This window comes from Diaporthe batatas (genome assembly GCF_019321695.1).
Source record: "Diaporthe batatas strain CRI 302-4 chromosome Unknown Contig00011, whole genome shotgun sequence".
Lineage (NCBI taxonomy): Eukaryota > Fungi > Ascomycota > Sordariomycetes > Diaporthales > Diaporthaceae > Diaporthe > Diaporthe batatas.
This window is the reverse complement of record NW_025408558.1, coordinates 571,928-588,460: the sequence shown is the minus strand read 5'-3', so window position 1 is coordinate 588,460 and position 16,533 is coordinate 571,928. Positions and strand designations below refer to the sequence as shown.

Sequence of the window (16,533 nt, the reverse complement as noted above, 5' to 3'; positions counted from 1 at the left end):
GATATAGGAAAAACCAAACATAAGCAAGAGCCTAATTAGAATATCAACAAAAGAATATCTGCGAGTCTCCGCCTTCCAACTGTAAGCGTAGCTGTTCAAGGTCACGCTGTTTAGATCCATTGCGTGTGCGTGAGTCGTGTGCATTCCCGGGCCCTTGGTACTTAACTTATAAAGTACGCCGAACCCCACACGTCTGTAGTGTGCTTTGTAGGAACCGCTGCGACGCTACTGTAACGCTGGACCCTGGTCCGAAGCCACATGCCTCGGCACACCTCGCTCGCACTCAAGTGACTTCAGGACTTCTGACAGCCCTACGCCGATGTGCGGAGGCCACGGACATGCTGACTTGAGTACCTGTAATCAATAAGATTGGCAGTAATTCACTCGCATGGCTCGCTCATACTGGTCCATGAACAAACCCACCTGTCAGGCAGAAATGGCCGTCACACCAGTAATCATCGGCGTCGCAGACGTCAAGAACAAGTCCGACGTCCTCAAGGAGCCCGCGACGCTGATGTTCGAGGCCATCTCCCACGCCATACATGACACGGGGCTCGCTTCTCTCGCTCCTGTGATATCGCAGATTGACAGCATCGATGTGGTGAGGACTTGGACATGGCCATACGCTGACCTTCCCGGCCTGCTGGGGAAGTGGCTGGGGCTCGACGAGAGGCCCGCCTGGACGAGGTATACGGAGCATGGCGGCAACGAGCCAGCTAGGCTGGTCGATGAGGCGGCAGGCCGCATTTCACGGGGTGAGACGAAGGTTGCTGTTGTTACTGGGGGCGAGGCACTGGCTTCTTGTGAGTTTGTCTGGTTGGCAATAAGCTTTATGGCCACTGGAACTCCTGATTTCAAGAGCCCATCTCAGGAATCGGGCTTTGTGTTGCAGCAAGACGTGTGCCATGAGACAAATTGACTGATATGGCTCACTATTCCCAGTGACCGCATTTTCAAAATCTGGAAAAGCTGAGCCCCCAGGCTGGACAAAGCCGGACACCTCTGTGGACACTGTCTTCTCACCATCGACGATGGATCTCGGTCAAGGTGCGCCGACGCGGCTTCTCTTACCAGCCAAATTGATAGAGCCGATCTAACTCCACACAGATATCGGCGGCATACATTCTATTGGAACACCCATACAGATATACCCGCTTTACGAAAACGGCTTCAGGGCGCACCGCGGGCAGACACCAAAGGACAACAACGACGAATCGGCCTCCCTTTACGCCGACTTCGCACAGGTGGCTGCGACAAACCAGTACTCCTGGAATTATGGAGTGCCACCGGCAACAAAGGAATCCATAGGGGTTGTGTCAACAAAAAATAGAATGATATGCTCGCCTTGTCCGTTTCCAAGTTCGCATCCACTGGTAGCAAATACTAACGCCATGCTCAGATCCTCTTCTCATGAACGCCTTCAACACTGTCAACCTCGCTGCCGCAGTGCTCCTGACATCGGCCGAAAACGCGAGGCAGCTCGGTGTGCCGGAGGACAAATGGGTATACCCTCTAGGTGGCGCAGGGAGGAAAGAGAGGGGCCATTTCTGGGAGCGGCCCAACTTCTACCACAGCGACGCGATATCGATCACTCTGGATGAGTGCCTGTCGCTGTCAGGAATTACACTCGGAGACATCGACGTCCTCGATCTATACTCGTGAGTATCAGGAATTCCAGCGGAACTGAACCACCATCTAATTGATGTCCCGAGCAGATGCTTTCCCATCGTCCCGAAACTAGCCTGCCACCATCTCGGCCTCCCGATTCTCAACAGTCCCAAGCCCCTGACGCTTCTCGGGGGCCTCACCTCATTCGGCGGGGCTGGTAACAACTATTCTATGCATGCCATCACCGAGATGTCGCGACAGCTGCGTGCTCGGAGGGCCAAGGCGGGACTCGTCCTCGCAAACGGTGGAGTGCTGTCATATCAGCATGCTCTGTGCCTTTCGTCAGACCCACGAAGAGAGGAGTTACCCTACCCGGACAGCCGCGGCTCCTCCGGCGATATTGTAGGAGCTCCGGTAGCGGTGGAGCCATTCGCGCAAGGAGAAGCCGTCGTCGAGACGTTCACGGTCCAGTTCGATCGGGAAGGCAATCCAGAGATGGCTTTCATCATTGGCCGCCTGCGAGAAAATGGCCGCCGTTTCGTCGCCAACCACGGCGACCAACGGACGCTGCAGGAGCTTGCTTCTTCTGTTGAGCATGTCGGAAAGGTTGGGTGCGTCGAGATCAGACGTGATGGGAGTGGAGACCCTGAAAGCAACGCCTTCTTTCTGGGCCCTAGGCCGAGGATGTAAGTACCTTGGATGCTAGCATCACATGAATTGAGCGCTTGAAAATAAACCTGATTTCAGTGTTCCGTGTCGAGCTACAAGTTGTTCATTATAGCGACTTGTATCACCGCAGTAGTCTCCAACCATACATTCCGGGCCCATGTGCTCCCTATACCGGATTAGATTCATGTGTAGCCTCATTTAACGTAAGCTTTTAACAGTCCAGAAGAGGCTGCTTTATAAATACAATCAGATTAGCCGTTATAGACTAAGTTTCAAAGTAAATTCCGACATGCATCTTAATGATAATTCTGAACGGGAAAAAACTATTAAGGTAAAAAGCGTCTAGGTGTGCGAACAATCAAAATTAGACGTGGGCTATAACCGCTAGCTAGGTACAGTAATATATCTCGACTAGTTCAATTTGCTGCGCAAGAGCATGGTCCTCTAATTATTGCATTCTGAGATCTCGGGCAGCAAAAAAGGAAAAGCGGGTGTCAAAAAAAACCCAAAAATTGAAAACAAGTTCTCGGATACGGGGAATCGAACCCCGAGCTGGTGAGTGAGAGTCACCGATGTTAACCATTACACCATATCCGACTACGGTGTGAGAACTGATCGACGGTCATTTTGCTTTATTATATAGCGTGGAAAACGACTCAGGAGCCAAAGAACAGCGCTTCCATCCACTCAAACTTGTCAAGCTTCAGCTGGGATAAAAAACTTGATTATGAATTTTGCAAAGTTTAAATATTTTAAGAGCCGATGATGTGCCTAATCTACGTGTTGATAAACCCAGCGGCCATCTAGGGCCACCTCTCGCTCCGCCTATTAGCCTCCAGTACAAGCTCAATCCTTTCATAGACATTGTCCCTCTGGCCAGTATCAAACCTATCTAGGTAGAGAGACCAGCGCAAAGTCATTTGTGTCGTCTGATTCCAGCTGGTTTAATTAGATCGCATCCACCTGTGCCCGCTCAAAGCAGACATCATGGTTGAAACCCAAATGATGCAAATTATTTGGCCACCCCATCTAGGTCTTTGCGTATAATCAGCAGGTACTATAGCTCCATCTCTAAGACGCTAATAAGCACTGTAGTCATGGCCTGTGGCCACTTAGCTGCTAAGTAACTGACGTTCGAGCACAACTTATCGCGCGTAATATTTTGGCTGTTAACCTTACAGTGGTTGCGTCTAAGTGGAGCTCTCTTCGGCTACCTAGTTATCCTTCCCAAGACGTCCTCGCATGGGGTCTCATAAAAACTCACCGGTAGCACAAAGGCTATAGGCAAACGGGTCACCTTCCCAGATCAACTTTCCATAGAGTCTATCGATAGTATGCAATAGGACATTAGAGAAATGTCTTGGATAGAGGGTCCTAATCCTATGGACCCATTGGAAGTAGATGGTAGACGTCATACAAAGAGAAAAAGGGCGTTCAAATCAAGGATTATCGAGTCCCAGGCAGATTTGTAGAATCATTGTACTGTATACAAAGGTGTGAACTCTTTGAGTCGACCACCCTGCCGTCAGCTGGCTAAACAATCACAGTCTGTGCGGCGCTATGGATCACACATCTGATATACTTTGACGTGACTTTGCGTCATTTATTGGCCAAACGGTCCAATTGTTGTGGTGAGGGCCAGTACAATATGATTTGGCTCATGTTGAAAGAAACAAAGATCGGATTCACGAGGCTGGTAAACACCATGATATGACATGGCTCGGTTGGAAACAACAACAAATTGCGTTCTCGTGAGTTCCTCACGAACTTGCTCACTGTCGGTCGCCCTTCTGTCAGTCCGGACTGAAGGCATGGGACTCATGGACATCAGACGGAGGAGTCCCATGTGCGGATGTGACGCGGCCGTAGTGATGAACGGTCCCGAGGTCGATGACGATCCATGACACCGCCAGCTTCGCAATATTTGCTTCCCCACTTATTCTTGCAGAAATTAAATTGCTTCGCGATAGATGGCCATGATTGCCCATTGATAAGAACTGCTCGGTGGCCCGGAATGCTTTGTCGAGTGTGGTTAATAAAGTCGGGGACCGGCGAGATCAAAACTTCGATCGAGAGGGTGATATTGGTGAACCTCATATGCACAGTCAACTCCGGGCAGCACTCCAATCAACTTGCGAGAATTTCGGATTGCGGAATATTTTATCTTTGAATTAGAAATCTGATGTGTCTGCCAACGGCTAGGGGCTCTTCAACCCGTCAATCCGTTACGTGGTTGTTGATGTCGTCATTGGAGATGCTGGTGGGTTGGAGATACGAGCAGAGGAATGAGTGGCCCGCCATCTACGAAGGACACCACAAACATCTCAACAAGTGTCGGATGATCTAGTCCATACTAAGCGCAATTATAAGTGACTCGCCTCGCGCTCCAGTTGAAGCTCGGTGAAGCCCCATAGTATGACGCACGGACGCCTATACTATCGGATGCCCAGATTCTAGAGTTGTCTACATGTTGTGTACTTGTCAACGTATCCGAAGCCCAATCGCAAGCTAAAGTTGTCCATTCGAGGTGTAATAACCGCGCCCTTTCTAGTCCACGAGTAGCAGCACGTGCCGGCGTGCGGATGTCTATTTCTGTAGATGAAAGCCAGCCGCTTTGGTGCTCCAGCTTGGCTGGCTGCGGCGGCTCCGGCAGCCCGGGAGACGGACACGGCACGGAACCGGCTTTAACTTGTTCTGGCTCAGCGTGGTGAGCTTGGGGACACGCCGTCGAGGATTTGTTTCAGCCGCTAACAAGTAGAATCAAGGGCGCGACCGAGGAAATGTCGGTTGCCGACGCTTAGGTGCACACAGAATGTTCACTTCGCTTTCGCTAGTCCGAAGCGCTGCATAGGTGCTTTTTGAGCTGCCCCTTAAACCGTGCTCTCGATCGAGTGGTGAGCGGGCGTAATTGTCCCGAGTCACCGGCATGGGACAAGTTTCCGCATGAGGTTGAAAGTGTTGATCAGAGCCTCGTTGTCCATCCCATGATGGGCACAGGGTCGTCCAACACGACGCAACCGACTCAGCACCGGCGTGCATTCTCTGCAGCACAGGAACCAGTGGCGAACCTACAATGCACTTCTTTCACAATACCTAGGTAGCCTTGCTGATCAGAGCCCCTTTCCTACCCGTAAGTTGATGCTTGCTGCACATCCCGGCTAGCAAGACCCACTCTCGCGCAGTACATTCCCTATGGGAGTGGTGAAGACGGTCACATTTGCACGCTTCATGCGATTAAGTCTGGGCTGCCTGCTCCTTTTTTAAAGATGATCTTGTCTAGATGGCACAATATGATTAGTTCGGCAATCAGTAGACTCATGCGTCGGAGACTATGTGACAGCCGCGTCTGATTTGATGTGACCCGGAGGGACATTCTGCATGGTTGATACGTGACGTGGACGAGTGGCGGGCGGATGTTTGCCTCTGAAGAAAGCTTGATATCCATCCGATCGGAGATGTTGCAACTTGCAAACTGTCCGCCCGGGCGGGTGAAGGTCGGCTGCAATGCGTGGACAGAGATCGGGCCTGTCAATAGCGGCCCGCTTTGACAGAGAAAACAATAGCGAGTCTGTCTGCGAGGTTGGAAATCGGCAAATGTTGCCCCCTCAGAGTGGTTTCGTCGAGGAAGGGGGTCGTGTCAGATCTGTGCCAAGTCGTAGCCCCGGTGGGGATCAACGGGCGCAGGTGGGCCGCAGGGAACGAAACACGGCGAGCCCAAATCGACAGACGTTGGGCGTGCAGCCGGCGGCAGGACGGCAGGGAGGAACGCAGCCAGGCCGCCCAGCAGCAAGATGCAGGGAAGCGACAGGCATGGGCGCAGCTCAAGCTTTCCGTGTCTTGTTCGGATCTTCAGACTCGGCGTTTTAAGAATGAGAGGGGCGTTTGGTTGATGACGGCCCCCAAGAGGCTAGAAACCAAGAGTCAGGTTTCGAGATAGGACGGGCGTGCAGGGACGGCCTTGACGGTCCTGACAACACGACTCCGCCAGACTCCCAGAGTCTGGGGAGAGCACACACAAGCTGCCAGCTTGTCCCCGGGGGGCGGGTGGCCACCAATTACGACGCTTCGGCGGCAGAAGAGACCCAGAAGAGAGGAGAAGGGGGGGGCGGCGCGTACGGTGGAGCGAGTGCAGTGGACTCGAGCGAGACCTAGATGCCAGACCGTGGAGGGACCCAAGCTCCCAAGGGGAATTGTGCAGAATGCTGCAGTAGCTGCACACGAAATACTATCGCGGACCGGGCCAGCCCACCAAGACAAGTCTCACAACATTTTGTTGCTGAAGCGAGCGAGGGCTGCGAGGGCTGCGAGGGTGAGGTGGGCGATTAGTACTGCAACTGCAGCGAGGGCAAGCCTCAATTGACGGGTGCCGGATAATTGCCAGACATGCCTCTCACGGCACACCAGGGTGATTCGCCAAGCTGCGTGGGCGTAGCCGCCGTCGATCGCGGCCAGATTGAGGGCGGTGGCACCAGGAACAGGACAAGCTTCCATCGCATAGTGTGCGCCGCAGATCATGACAGCTCCCAAGCCTTTCTGCCCCCTGATTATTGAGCAATTGAGGTCATCATTCTGACAACACAGCGTTGTGCCAGTACTCCGTACGTGTGGAGACAGTGACACCGCCAGCCAGCCAGCCAGGCCAGCCTGCGTGTTTTTCCCTGACTAGCACTGGCAGCGGCCAAACCGCCCTCCCTGCCTGCCTGCTTTGCACCTGGCCTTTGCGGTTGTGACGGCAGATGGACCCCGCCGACGGGCAGACAGCATGTCCAGAGGTGAAGTCATTTATTGTCGACTTCTTGTTGATGCTGCTTCATCAGCAGCAGCACGTGCCACCGACCCCCTTGTCATGCTCGCCATGCGCGTAGAATTGCGTGCCGTCGGCGGTGACGGGAACGGTAAGAATTTGACCCGGTGATTGACGAGGGTGAGGAAGGACGCCATGCTGGATTCTGGTCCATTCCTCCTCCAATGCGACGGTGGGCCCCCCACAACCGCGGCAAGCATCAACACCACGCATGATTTGGACTTGTCAGCCTCACGATAGTCTTGCATCAGGCGTCAGGTGCCCTCGGGCGTCCGGGGCGTCAGCCCGTACAGGTGCTGTCGTCTGGCCACCGTTGCATTGGTGGAGGAGGATTTGGCTGGGCACAGAGGAACCACGGCTCTGGGCGAGGCTGGACTGAGCTGGCTTCGCTGGCTGTGCTGGATACGAAGACTGGTAGTCAGCAACAAGCGTGCTCGCTAGGTTCAGGGTCCAGCGGGTGTGAGTCCATTCAGAAACGTTTCTGCTGCATGCGAGGAATCTTGACGCCAGATCTGGGTTAGGATGGCACGGATTGGCTCGACATGAGCCGACACAAGAGGACATCCAATGCAGCAGCCTGGAGCGAGTGCTACCATGCCTACCTGGGTACCTAGGTCCCCTAAGCTTCTAGCTTATTACTGTATGGTTGGTAGCCTGCATTCTCCGTACGGAGCTAGACTGGTACCTGGGTACCTGGGTACGGGGCAGGTACCGCGGTACATGTTCGAGACGAGACGAGACATTGCGGCTGCCCTGGTCCCTGCCCGTCCTCCTTCTCTTCATTCTCGGCGCGTTCGTCCCACGTCGAGCTACGAGAGCTTATTACCCACCACGTCTTGCATCCATGCTCTCTTCGTCTTCCTGACTGCGTTGGTATGGGCCATGAGTATGCCCCGGGTGCCTGACTGGTCATGGCGTGACCCACAGCGTCTTCTGGTCCTGGCTGGTCCTGGCTGGCCCTGGTCCTCGTCCCGTTCTGCATCTCGCTCTCCTCTGGCGTGCTCTCGTGTTACCGAGTACTCCTACTGCTACATGACACCGTCCTGACCGTCTAGACCACAAGCTTTACCGTACCTGCCCAGCACCACTCACCCTGCATACATACAATACCACCCCCCCTCCACATATTACTACTCCTGCACCCTTTCTGCCCCGTCCCGTCCCGTCTTGTTGGCCCTTAAAGACCATGATCGCCTCCCACCCTCAGGGTCTCACTTTGCTTGGCATCTCGCTCTCGGCAGCTTTGACGTCTTCATGAGACCTTGCCCGCTTCCCCTACCGACTTGATATTAGATGCTATCCACATCCTCTTGCTTGTATTGTTTCCAATCATCTGCTTCTGTTACCCGTGTCAAAGCTCACACTTCTGGGCACATCGTCACCGTCTCACCTTCACTTCTCGTGAAGGTGATCCACCCTCACTTTTGATCTCGTTCGAATACAAAACCGCAACCCGCGATGCCTTCAGCAGTCATGGGCCCCCGCGACGGGGCCCCCGCCGGAACACCAGGCCAGCAGCGCCAGTACATGCACCAAGGCCAAGACCAGCAACACCAGCAGCCACTACCACCACACTTGGACGACGGCGGCTCATCTAGTTCTCCGTCACGGAGCTCATATAGCCAGGACTTTGGCAAGCACCCCGACATCTCACAGCCGAGGAAGACGTCATTACTCTCCAGCCTGAACCCACGCAACTGGACCCGCAAAATGAGACTCTTCGCGATTATCGCCTTCGTCCTGGCCGTCGTGGCCCTTGTCCCAGGTAAATACCACCCAATGCTGTCCTCAAAAGACTTCCCAGAGGCTGATCATTGTCCTTTCCCCCGTCTTCCAGCCATCGCGGTGCCGCTCACACTGCGACAAGCAGACCACAATGGCAGTGTGGACACGCCTCAACTGGTCAACCCACCGCCCACCTCGTCTATCGCCGACAACATAGACCTGAGGATCATGCCGTTGGGCGCCTCCATCACCTTTGGCCTCAAGTCGTCGGATGGGAACGGCTACAGGGACAAGCTGCAGGAGCTGCTGAGCAGAAGTGGTACCTCCAACATCGAGTTCGTTGGCTCCCGCCGCAGCGGCAGCATGGCCAGCAACGCCGTCGAGGGCTGGCCGGGCCTGCGGATAGACCAGGTCCTGCCCAAGGCCCGGGCCTCGGTGCCCGTGGACCTGCCGAACGTGATCCTGCTGAACCTGGGGACCAACGACTGCGTGCAGAACTACAACCTCGACAACACGACCCAGACCAGCCCGACAGCCCCGGAGCTGACCGCCGACCCCACCTTCACCGTGGGCACGCGGATGCGGATGGTGGTCGAGGACCTGCTCGCGTGGAGCCCCAATGTGACGGTTGTCATGTCGACACTGATTAACAACCGCGTCGAACGGGTACAGGACCGCACGCTGGACGCAAACGACCAGTTCCGCTCCGTGGCGGCGGACCTGCAGGCGCAGGGCAAGAAGGTCGTCATCGCCGAGATGAGCGCCTCCGCGGGCGGGCCCAACATGACGACCATGTTCGACCAAACCCATCCCACAGACATTGGCTATGCCATGATGGCCAACCGCTTTTACGTAGCGATGCAGGAGGCCAGCGCCAAGGGCATGATCTCGGCTCCCCTGCCCAAGTGAGCAAGTGTTGCAGGCCGGCCAGTGGGCCAGCAAGCAAACAAGCAATCGAGATGCTTGGCAAGGCAAGGCAAGGCAAGGCAAGGCAAGGCAAGGCAAGGCAAGGCAAGGCAAGGCAAGGCAAGGCAAGGCAAGGCAAGGCAAGGCAAGGCAAGGCAAGGCAAGGCAAGGCAAGGCAAGGCAAGGCAAGGCAAGGCAAGGCAAGGCAAGGCAAGGCAAGGCAAGGCAAGGCAAGGCAAGGCAAGGCAATGCCAGGCAGATCAAAAAAGACAGCGTGCAGATGCACAGTACGCGATCGGCAGGTGTCTCATTGAACTCTATTTGATGAAGCACCCCCCGGGCTTGACTTGGGGAACCATGACTAGCGCGGGAAGGCGGGCGTGGGTTTACACTGCTTTGCTGCTTGGGAGTTGGGGAAGAACCTGCATCCGCTCACACGGGCACGGGGAGGAGGGGGAAACGGGGGTTTTGCGTTTCGCGCACGTTGCATTCGTCTGCGATTGACCTTCAAAACAAGCAGGGCGTTCCGGTCTGGTCGGGTGGTTCTACTCTATCATACCCCCCAGGATTGTTGGAGTGACTTGGTATTTGCTTAATGGACGGCGTTTTGGTAAGAGGTGGAAAATCGGCGGTGGGAACGGTGTCCAAATTTGCTTGAAGAGGTCACGGTTCTACTACTACTATTACTCCGTACTCCTACAGTACAACAACAACTACTACTATTGCGGAGTACTCACACTTGTTTGTCCCTCATTTAGAGATGTCCCGGATACCCTCTCCTCGAATAGAGTTGGAAACGCCGGGGCGATACGATTTCGGCCATGTTAATGTTATTTTTTGGACCCTCAATATGTCCTGGACGCACCGTTTCTTCCTTCGGCCCATTTTCGTGTGCTCCTGAGGTCGCTCGTGACTCGCCGGCGCTAGAACAGTATGGCGCGATAAGGGAGTTATTTTGAGCAATGGGGCCAGCCCGGACAGGATCCTAATTTTGATTGCCTGGCTGCCCAAGGTAACAGCAGCTAACTGAATTCATCGTCGTGGGTGCGTGGAATACCACAGTAACCCCAGAGATCCCGGCCGTCGATCGGTTCCTCCCAGGGCTGTGCCAAGCTTTTTGGGCCCCGGAGTGTCGGGGCAGCCTTCATTTTTCTTGTCTTCTTTGTGTTGCACTTCCAAGGGGGGTTTTGGGATGGAGGCACGGGCTGAACGGGTGGGTGGGGGCATGGGGACACAAATGAAAGAAAGGTACTCAGTACAAAGGGGACGTGCTCTGGCCGCTTCGACTCAAAGGGGTTCTAGAACGCGCCGACACGACACCCGCGTGAATCGCTTCCTCTTCTCTCTCTTTTTTTTTGGTCCCTTCAGGAGGATTCGCGGGCCAGCACGACAGGTGATTGGCCCTGGCGTACAAGTGACACCGTGGCCGGGTGGGGACGTGGACGGGACACTCGGTCGTATGGAATAAAAAAAAAATGGCGCGCGGTGTTGGCCGGGTGTACTCCGTACTTCGTAAGCAGCTGAAAGAGAGTTTCGTCCTCCGTTGTTTTTATTTTGAGTTCTGACCACCACCAGCAACCCATCCGCCAGCTGGGAGGTGAGGCGGTAAGGAAAACTGTGGCTGAGCGAGGCGTTCCTGCATGACCTGGTGCGACACTACCACTGTAAGCAGAGTAGTTCGCGGCCCTTTGCTGGCGCGATTCTTCGTTCTCGTCGGCGCTGACGATGAGTGAGCACATTGCGCCAATTGTTTTCTTCTTTCTGGGAGTTGCGGGTCAGAATCTCGTTTGTTCATTTCGTATGTACTTTCATGCTGAATACTGTACAACCCGTGTCGTGATCGAGTCAAGTATCAGAAATTCGCGTTCACCGACTCGCTCACCGGAGTCGCCAGTAACGCCCCATGGGTTGGGTCCTCCCAAAAGGAAAAAAAAAAAAAAACGCCGTCCGTCGTGCCATGGGCCACATAAAAACGCCTGTGTCTATGTACCCTTTGGAACCGAGACCCCAGATGGTGGCCCGAAGACCTTTTTATAATGCTCCGCGAGCCTCTCGCACATCCTCTTCCTGCCCTTCCATTCCTCTATGATGTCCTGAAGCTCACAGCCTGTCTGCACCATAATGTCCCAGATGCTCTGCTCCACATCAAAGCCAAATCTTTTCACCAGCTCGTCTTTCGAGCCGAGTAATCGTAGTCTCGTCTCCCCGTCGACCGACACCAAGTCGCCTTCGTCCACCAAATGGCCCGCATTCATCTTGGGTGTGTTGGAGTGCAGGAACATCGGCCGGATAGACTCGCGGCTCGTAGACTCGTGTTTGAGATCGTCCGAGGGGAGATGTTGCACCATGGCTGTCCCCTTCTGCGTGGCGCCATCGTGTCGGCCGAGGGATGCAGCTGGCGTCTTGATCCTGTAAAATGTGGCGTTGAGGGCGACTGCGGCTGCGAGGAAGGTCTCCTTGTCGCCCTCGCCGAGCGCGCCCTGGGACAATAGCGGGTAGTAGTAGTCGGGGCCAAATATGTTGTAGTAGGTGGCCAGGAGCAGAGGCGCCAAATGGGTCGCCTTGTTGACAGCGAGCTGGCCCGCCTCGCTAGCCGTGGCCGGCAGAAACGAGGGGAACTGTTGGCGGCCAGCTATGTTCCAATATTTGGGGCTCTCGGTGGCGCGCCAGAAGTCAGGCCATATGATCATGCCCTTGGACTTGTATGGCTCGGTCTCGAAGATGTTGAGCAGAGGATCGAGGACCGGGATGCTGTCGCTGTCGAGAAGAAGAACGTCCGAGTAGGAGGAGAGTAGCAACGCCAGAGACTTAAGCTGGTAGTGCGAGATCTTCAGGTCCGCATCGTCCTTCCGGCCGACCTTGATCTTGCTCTTGTCGAGTATGTCCGAGAGCACCACGCACCTGGCGCCAAGTTTCTTGAGGTAGTTCTTGCAGACCACCTCCTCGTACTCGCTTTGGTCAGGGACGAAGACCTCGACCGGGAGGTTGCAGCCGGTGCGACGCAGCATATGTATGCTGATGATGGCCGGGCCAAAGTACTCTCCCCCGCCCACCATGACTACCCCCTTTCCCTTGAATATGGGTAGGCCCTCCCATTTCGTGTCCTGGCCCTCGCCCTCAACGGTGCTGTTCAGAAATTCCTTCTGCAGTCCGCTGACAAACTTCTTGTGTAGCAGGCGCAAGATGTTGATGTCGTCTTCGGAGTTGCGAAGGTGATCTCGGTATGGCTCCCGGGTGACTTGTCCCTCCTTTGGCTTGTGTGCCTGCGCCCTGCCGCCAAGGGCTATCTTTGGCACTTTTGGACGTGATTCGTATATAGAACGACTCCACTTCTCCCAGAAGGCCTCGATCTGTTTTGTATCTCCAACGGCCTGCTTCTGTATATCATTGTCGCCCTTGCTTTCCTCGCTTGGGGGCACGGCCGCCTTCGCGTCCCCCTTTTTCGCGTCAGGGTTCGAGTCGGCGGCAGCGGGGCTGTCGACGCCGTGGGCCTTGTCATCGACGGGCTGCGCGACGGCCGCCTTGCTGTCGTCGGCGGGCTGGTCGAAGGGCAAGATGACCTGGGGCAGCTCTCTGTTCTTGGCCTTGGCCTGTTCCTCTGCGGCCTTCCACTCGGCCGAGACTTCCTCGATGGCTTCCTCGATTGTGAACTGGACGTTCCGGCGATATCGGATCAGGACGACAATGAGGGCCACGAAGGCAACGACGGCCAACAATCTCCTGGTCAGCCGCATCTTCGGGGGCGTGACTGCTGCTACGTCTGCATTGTTGGTTGTGGGGCAAGTAGCGATGGGGAGGCCAGCGGGCACGGAAGCCAAAGCGAAGCCAAAAGCGAGTGTGCAGTCGCAGGCCCAGAAGCAAAGCGGACAGCAAACAAAGGAAGGGCCTGCAGACCGGGTTTGGGTGGATTGGCGGGAGGGGGAGGAGGAAGCAAGGCAAAGCTTTGCAACGACGAGGTTGCTTAGCCAGGTTTAGCTTGGAGATGGGCGGTGGAGGTCGAGGTCGAGGTCGTTGGTAGCACCAAGTAGTGTTGCTAGTAGTAGTGATTGATTTCTCCTTATCGTGCCGCTGCAGCAAAAGGACGCCATGGGGGAAAAGTGGACATTCCTACTAGGCACTTGGCAGGTAAGCCGTAGGCGGTAGGCGGTAGGCGTGCACTAACACACACCCCGAAGATCCCTGGCGCGCAGCTGGACTCAGGGGCTGACCAGCCGCAGACAGGCATGCTTGGTGGGTTGAGAATAGCAGTCCTGAAGCCGAGGATGGTGGACATGAGTTTTACCAAAGACATGAAAAGTAGCATAGATGTCTGCTCTGAATATCTGTTCAGAAGATAGATGATGACGAGATGTTGTTATAAAATTGGCTGCCCAGGTGGTTGGTTATTTTAAACGGTCTTGCCCTCCACACAGTACTGCCAGTGTGTACTGTGGTACCTAGGTACCCGCTCGGCGGATTGGGTGGTGCCGGCCACACTGACGTCACCAGCTTCCTTGTCTGTGTCGCCAATGCTTCGAAACTGACCTCGCACCAAAGCAGGTCTCTGTCTACATGTGTGTGCTGTAGAACTGTAGATGGTGGCCGCTGCAATCATGTCGAATTGAATTCGTCTCATCTCTTGATCAGCGCAAGGGAGGGTCGTCGATACTGCAGCAAACCTGCCAGAAACCCGCCAGAAAATTAAGCTTCCGGGAGCCAGCTCTTGGTACCAAGCTGCAAATGCACAGCAGGAGCTCAAATCACCATGGCCGTAGTCCATCCAGGCTTGGCAGGGGTGTGAGCCGTTTGGGCCGAGCTCTGCAGCAGTGCAGCAGTGCAGCAGTGCAGCACGCTGCCAGACGCGCAGGCCATGCATATGACCTCATCAGCCGGATCATCAGCCATCATCTGCTTGATCGACCACTGGCAGCTAGCTATATCAGACAGCCTGGTTCCGGCCTCGACTTCACCCACCTCGCGCCCATTGCCAAGGCGTATCGTATCATTCTGCCCACGCCATCTTTCTCGTCCCGCCCCTGCTAGCTCCAGCCCCTGTTCGATCAAGCACCGAGATGGTCGGGAGAAATGGCCTGAATGCCTTTGGAAGCGGCAGGACCGCCGAAAGCTCTGGCGCGAGCCAGAGATTTAACACCAGCGCCCGCCGGCAAAGCGGAGCAAATCCATATAAGCCAAAGCCTGCCATCTTCCGTTTCCAGGATGGCGCAAACCACGCCCTGGAGGACCAGAGGAGGAATCAGCTCAAGCACAAGCTCATCGACTCGGTCAAGGGGGATGAGCTGGAGAAGTTCCGCAAGTCCGACGACGAGCTCAAGTCCATAAAGGACAAGAAGATCAGGCACTTCTACGAGGACCAGAACGAGACCCTCGACGACTGGCTCGAGATCGACTCCGTCGTCCGCAGCATCGCCGATGATATCCTGGAATCCTTCGACCCTGACAGAGACCACGATGGCCACCGCGAACACGCAGGCAACCTGCAGCTGCAAAATGAGGACGTCGAGGCATTCCTCCCCCAGCACGAGATAGACAACCGTAGGAAAGCAGAGAGGAACGCCCGAAGGGCCATCAACGTGAGTCTTCGCTTCCTGTCCTGCTCCCACCACAACCTGAACAACCCACCAACAACCGTCCTAGGTGAACGTCGCCGCCAACATCTTGCTCCTGGCTGCCAAAGTCACAGCCTGCTTCTTCTCCTGTAAGCAGCTTCAAGACAATATTCGTATTAAGCCCCTTCTGCGGTTCTTCGACGGCTAACTCCTGTCGCTGGAAAGCCTCTCTCTCCCTTATCGCGTCTACCGTGGACTCGGCACTGGACTTGCTCTGTACCATCATCGTCTGGACCACCAACCGCCTGGTCCAGTGGCGTCTCACTGCCCTTCAGCGTCGCTTCCCCGTCGGCCGCAGGAGGCTCGAGCCGCTCGGAATCCTGGTCTTCTCCATATTCATGATCCTGTCCTTTGCACAGATTCTGCAGGAGTCAGTCGAGAAGCTCATGCCCTCAGGCGACCACACCACCGTTAACCTCGGAGTTCTCGCCATGGCCGCCATGATTGCAACCATTGTCATCAAGGGTATAATCTGGTTTGGTTGTATCAAGGTGAAAACAACCCAGGTCCAGGCCTTGGCACAGGATTGCAAGACCGACGTCTATTTCAACCTGCTTTCGCTCTTGTTCCCCTTGATAGGGAAGCAAGTCGATGTCTGGTGGCTCGACCCCACGGGCGCCGCAATCCTTTCCCTGTTCATCATCTGGGACTGGGCCGGCACCGCCTTCGAGAACGTCACGCGCCTGAGCGGCTCCGCCGTCGACGACAGGCTCTTCCGGAAGCTCATCTTCCTCGCATGGCGGTTCGCTCCGATCGTCGAGGGGTTTAAAAATGTACAGGCGTACCATGCTGGTGACGGCGTCTGGGTCGAGGTCGACATCTTGTTGGATAGTCGCACCCCGCTTATGAGGTCCCATGATATCGCCGAGACATTGCAATACTGCCTTGAGGGCCTGCCCGAGGTCGATAGAGTAAGTCTCTCATTCTAAAAGCTTCTTCGCATGCCTGTGCTAACATTGACATGTAGGCATTTGTGACTACTGATTACGCCGAGTCGGGCCCGACTGGTCACAGTTCGAACCAGTGTTGAGGGAATCATCAAGGGCCTTGAGGTACCATTCATATCACAGGTCAAAGAAAGCATTAGCATTTAGCATCCGATTACTAGTGTGTTCTGTTGACTAGAAAAGACTATTTAATTTGAATTCAGGTGTAAAGAGACTTGATTGCTTTCCCCATCAGTTAAGCTCGAGACAGCCTTTTCCCGTCGCTGGC

The 16,533-nt window shown here is 55.1% G+C and overlaps 4 protein-coding genes across 4 annotated transcripts; 3 read left to right on the top strand and 1 right to left on the bottom strand.

Moving 5' to 3' along the window:
• Positions 1-332: 332 nt before the first annotated feature.
• On the top strand, positions 333-2,298 carry KVR01_009306 (uncharacterized protein; the record flags this gene model as incomplete). Its single annotated transcript, XM_044785287.1, has 5 exons — positions 333-803; positions 943-1,047; positions 1,108-1,347; positions 1,400-1,658; positions 1,716-2,298. The coding sequence occupies exons 1-5, from the start codon at positions 389-391 to the stop codon at positions 2,296-2,298; spliced, it is 1,602 nt and encodes a 533-aa protein (XP_044641808.1). The 5' UTR covers positions 333-388.
• Positions 2,299-7,809: 5,511 nt separating this feature from the next.
• On the top strand, positions 7,810-9,794 carry KVR01_009566 (uncharacterized protein). The gene is made up of 2 exons (XM_044788577.1): positions 7,810-8,846; positions 8,919-9,794. The coding sequence occupies exons 1-2, from the start codon at positions 8,540-8,542 to the stop codon at positions 9,713-9,715; spliced, it is 1,104 nt and encodes a 367-aa protein (XP_044642068.1). The 5' UTR covers positions 7,810-8,539; the 3' UTR covers positions 9,716-9,794.
• A 143-nt stretch (positions 9,795-9,937) lies between these two features.
• Positions 9,938-14,025, bottom strand: KVR01_009043 (uncharacterized protein). Its single transcript, XM_044782806.1, has one exon. It carries the CDS (start codon positions 13,444-13,446, stop codon positions 11,695-11,697), a length of 1,752 nt encoding a protein of 583 aa, XP_044641545.1. The 5' UTR covers positions 13,447-14,025; the 3' UTR covers positions 9,938-11,694.
• Positions 14,026-14,506: 481 nt separating this feature from the next.
• Positions 14,507-16,479, top strand: KVR01_009472 (uncharacterized protein). Its single transcript, XM_044792382.1, has 4 exons — positions 14,507-15,282; positions 15,347-15,407; positions 15,484-16,229; positions 16,286-16,479. Exons 1-4 carry the CDS (start codon positions 14,764-14,766, stop codon positions 16,346-16,348), a joined length of 1,389 nt encoding a protein of 462 aa, XP_044641974.1. The 5' UTR covers positions 14,507-14,763; the 3' UTR covers positions 16,349-16,479.
• The last annotated feature ends 54 nt before the right edge of the window (positions 16,480-16,533 follow it).

What these genes read in the sequence shown, in the direction of transcription:
- KVR01_009566 (XM_044788577.1), top strand. Translation starts at nt 8,540, where the DNA reads ATGCCTTCAGCAGTCATGGGCCCCCGCGACGGGGCCCCCGCCGGAACA. An exon ending in CGTCGTGGCCCTTGTCCCAG is followed by an intron (nt 8,847 to 8,918) that starts GTAAATACCACC and finishes CCCGTCTTCCAG; the next exon opens with CCATCGCGGTGCCGCTCACA.
- KVR01_009472 (XM_044792382.1), top strand. Translation starts at nt 14,764, where the DNA reads ATGGTCGGGAGAAATGGCCTGAATGCCTTTGGAAGCGGCAGGACCGCC. An exon ending in ACGCCCGAAGGGCCATCAAC is followed by an intron (nt 15,283 to 15,346) that starts GTGAGTCTTCGC and finishes CAACCGTCCTAG; the next exon opens with GTGAACGTCGCCGCCAACAT. An exon ending in CACAGCCTGCTTCTTCTCCT is followed by an intron (nt 15,408 to 15,483) that starts GTAAGCAGCTTC and finishes GTCGCTGGAAAG; the next exon opens with CCTCTCTCTCCCTTATCGCG.
- KVR01_009043 (XM_044782806.1), bottom strand. Translation starts at nt 13,446, where the DNA reads ATGCGGCTGACCAGGAGATTGTTGGCCGTCGTTGCCTTCGTGGCCCTC.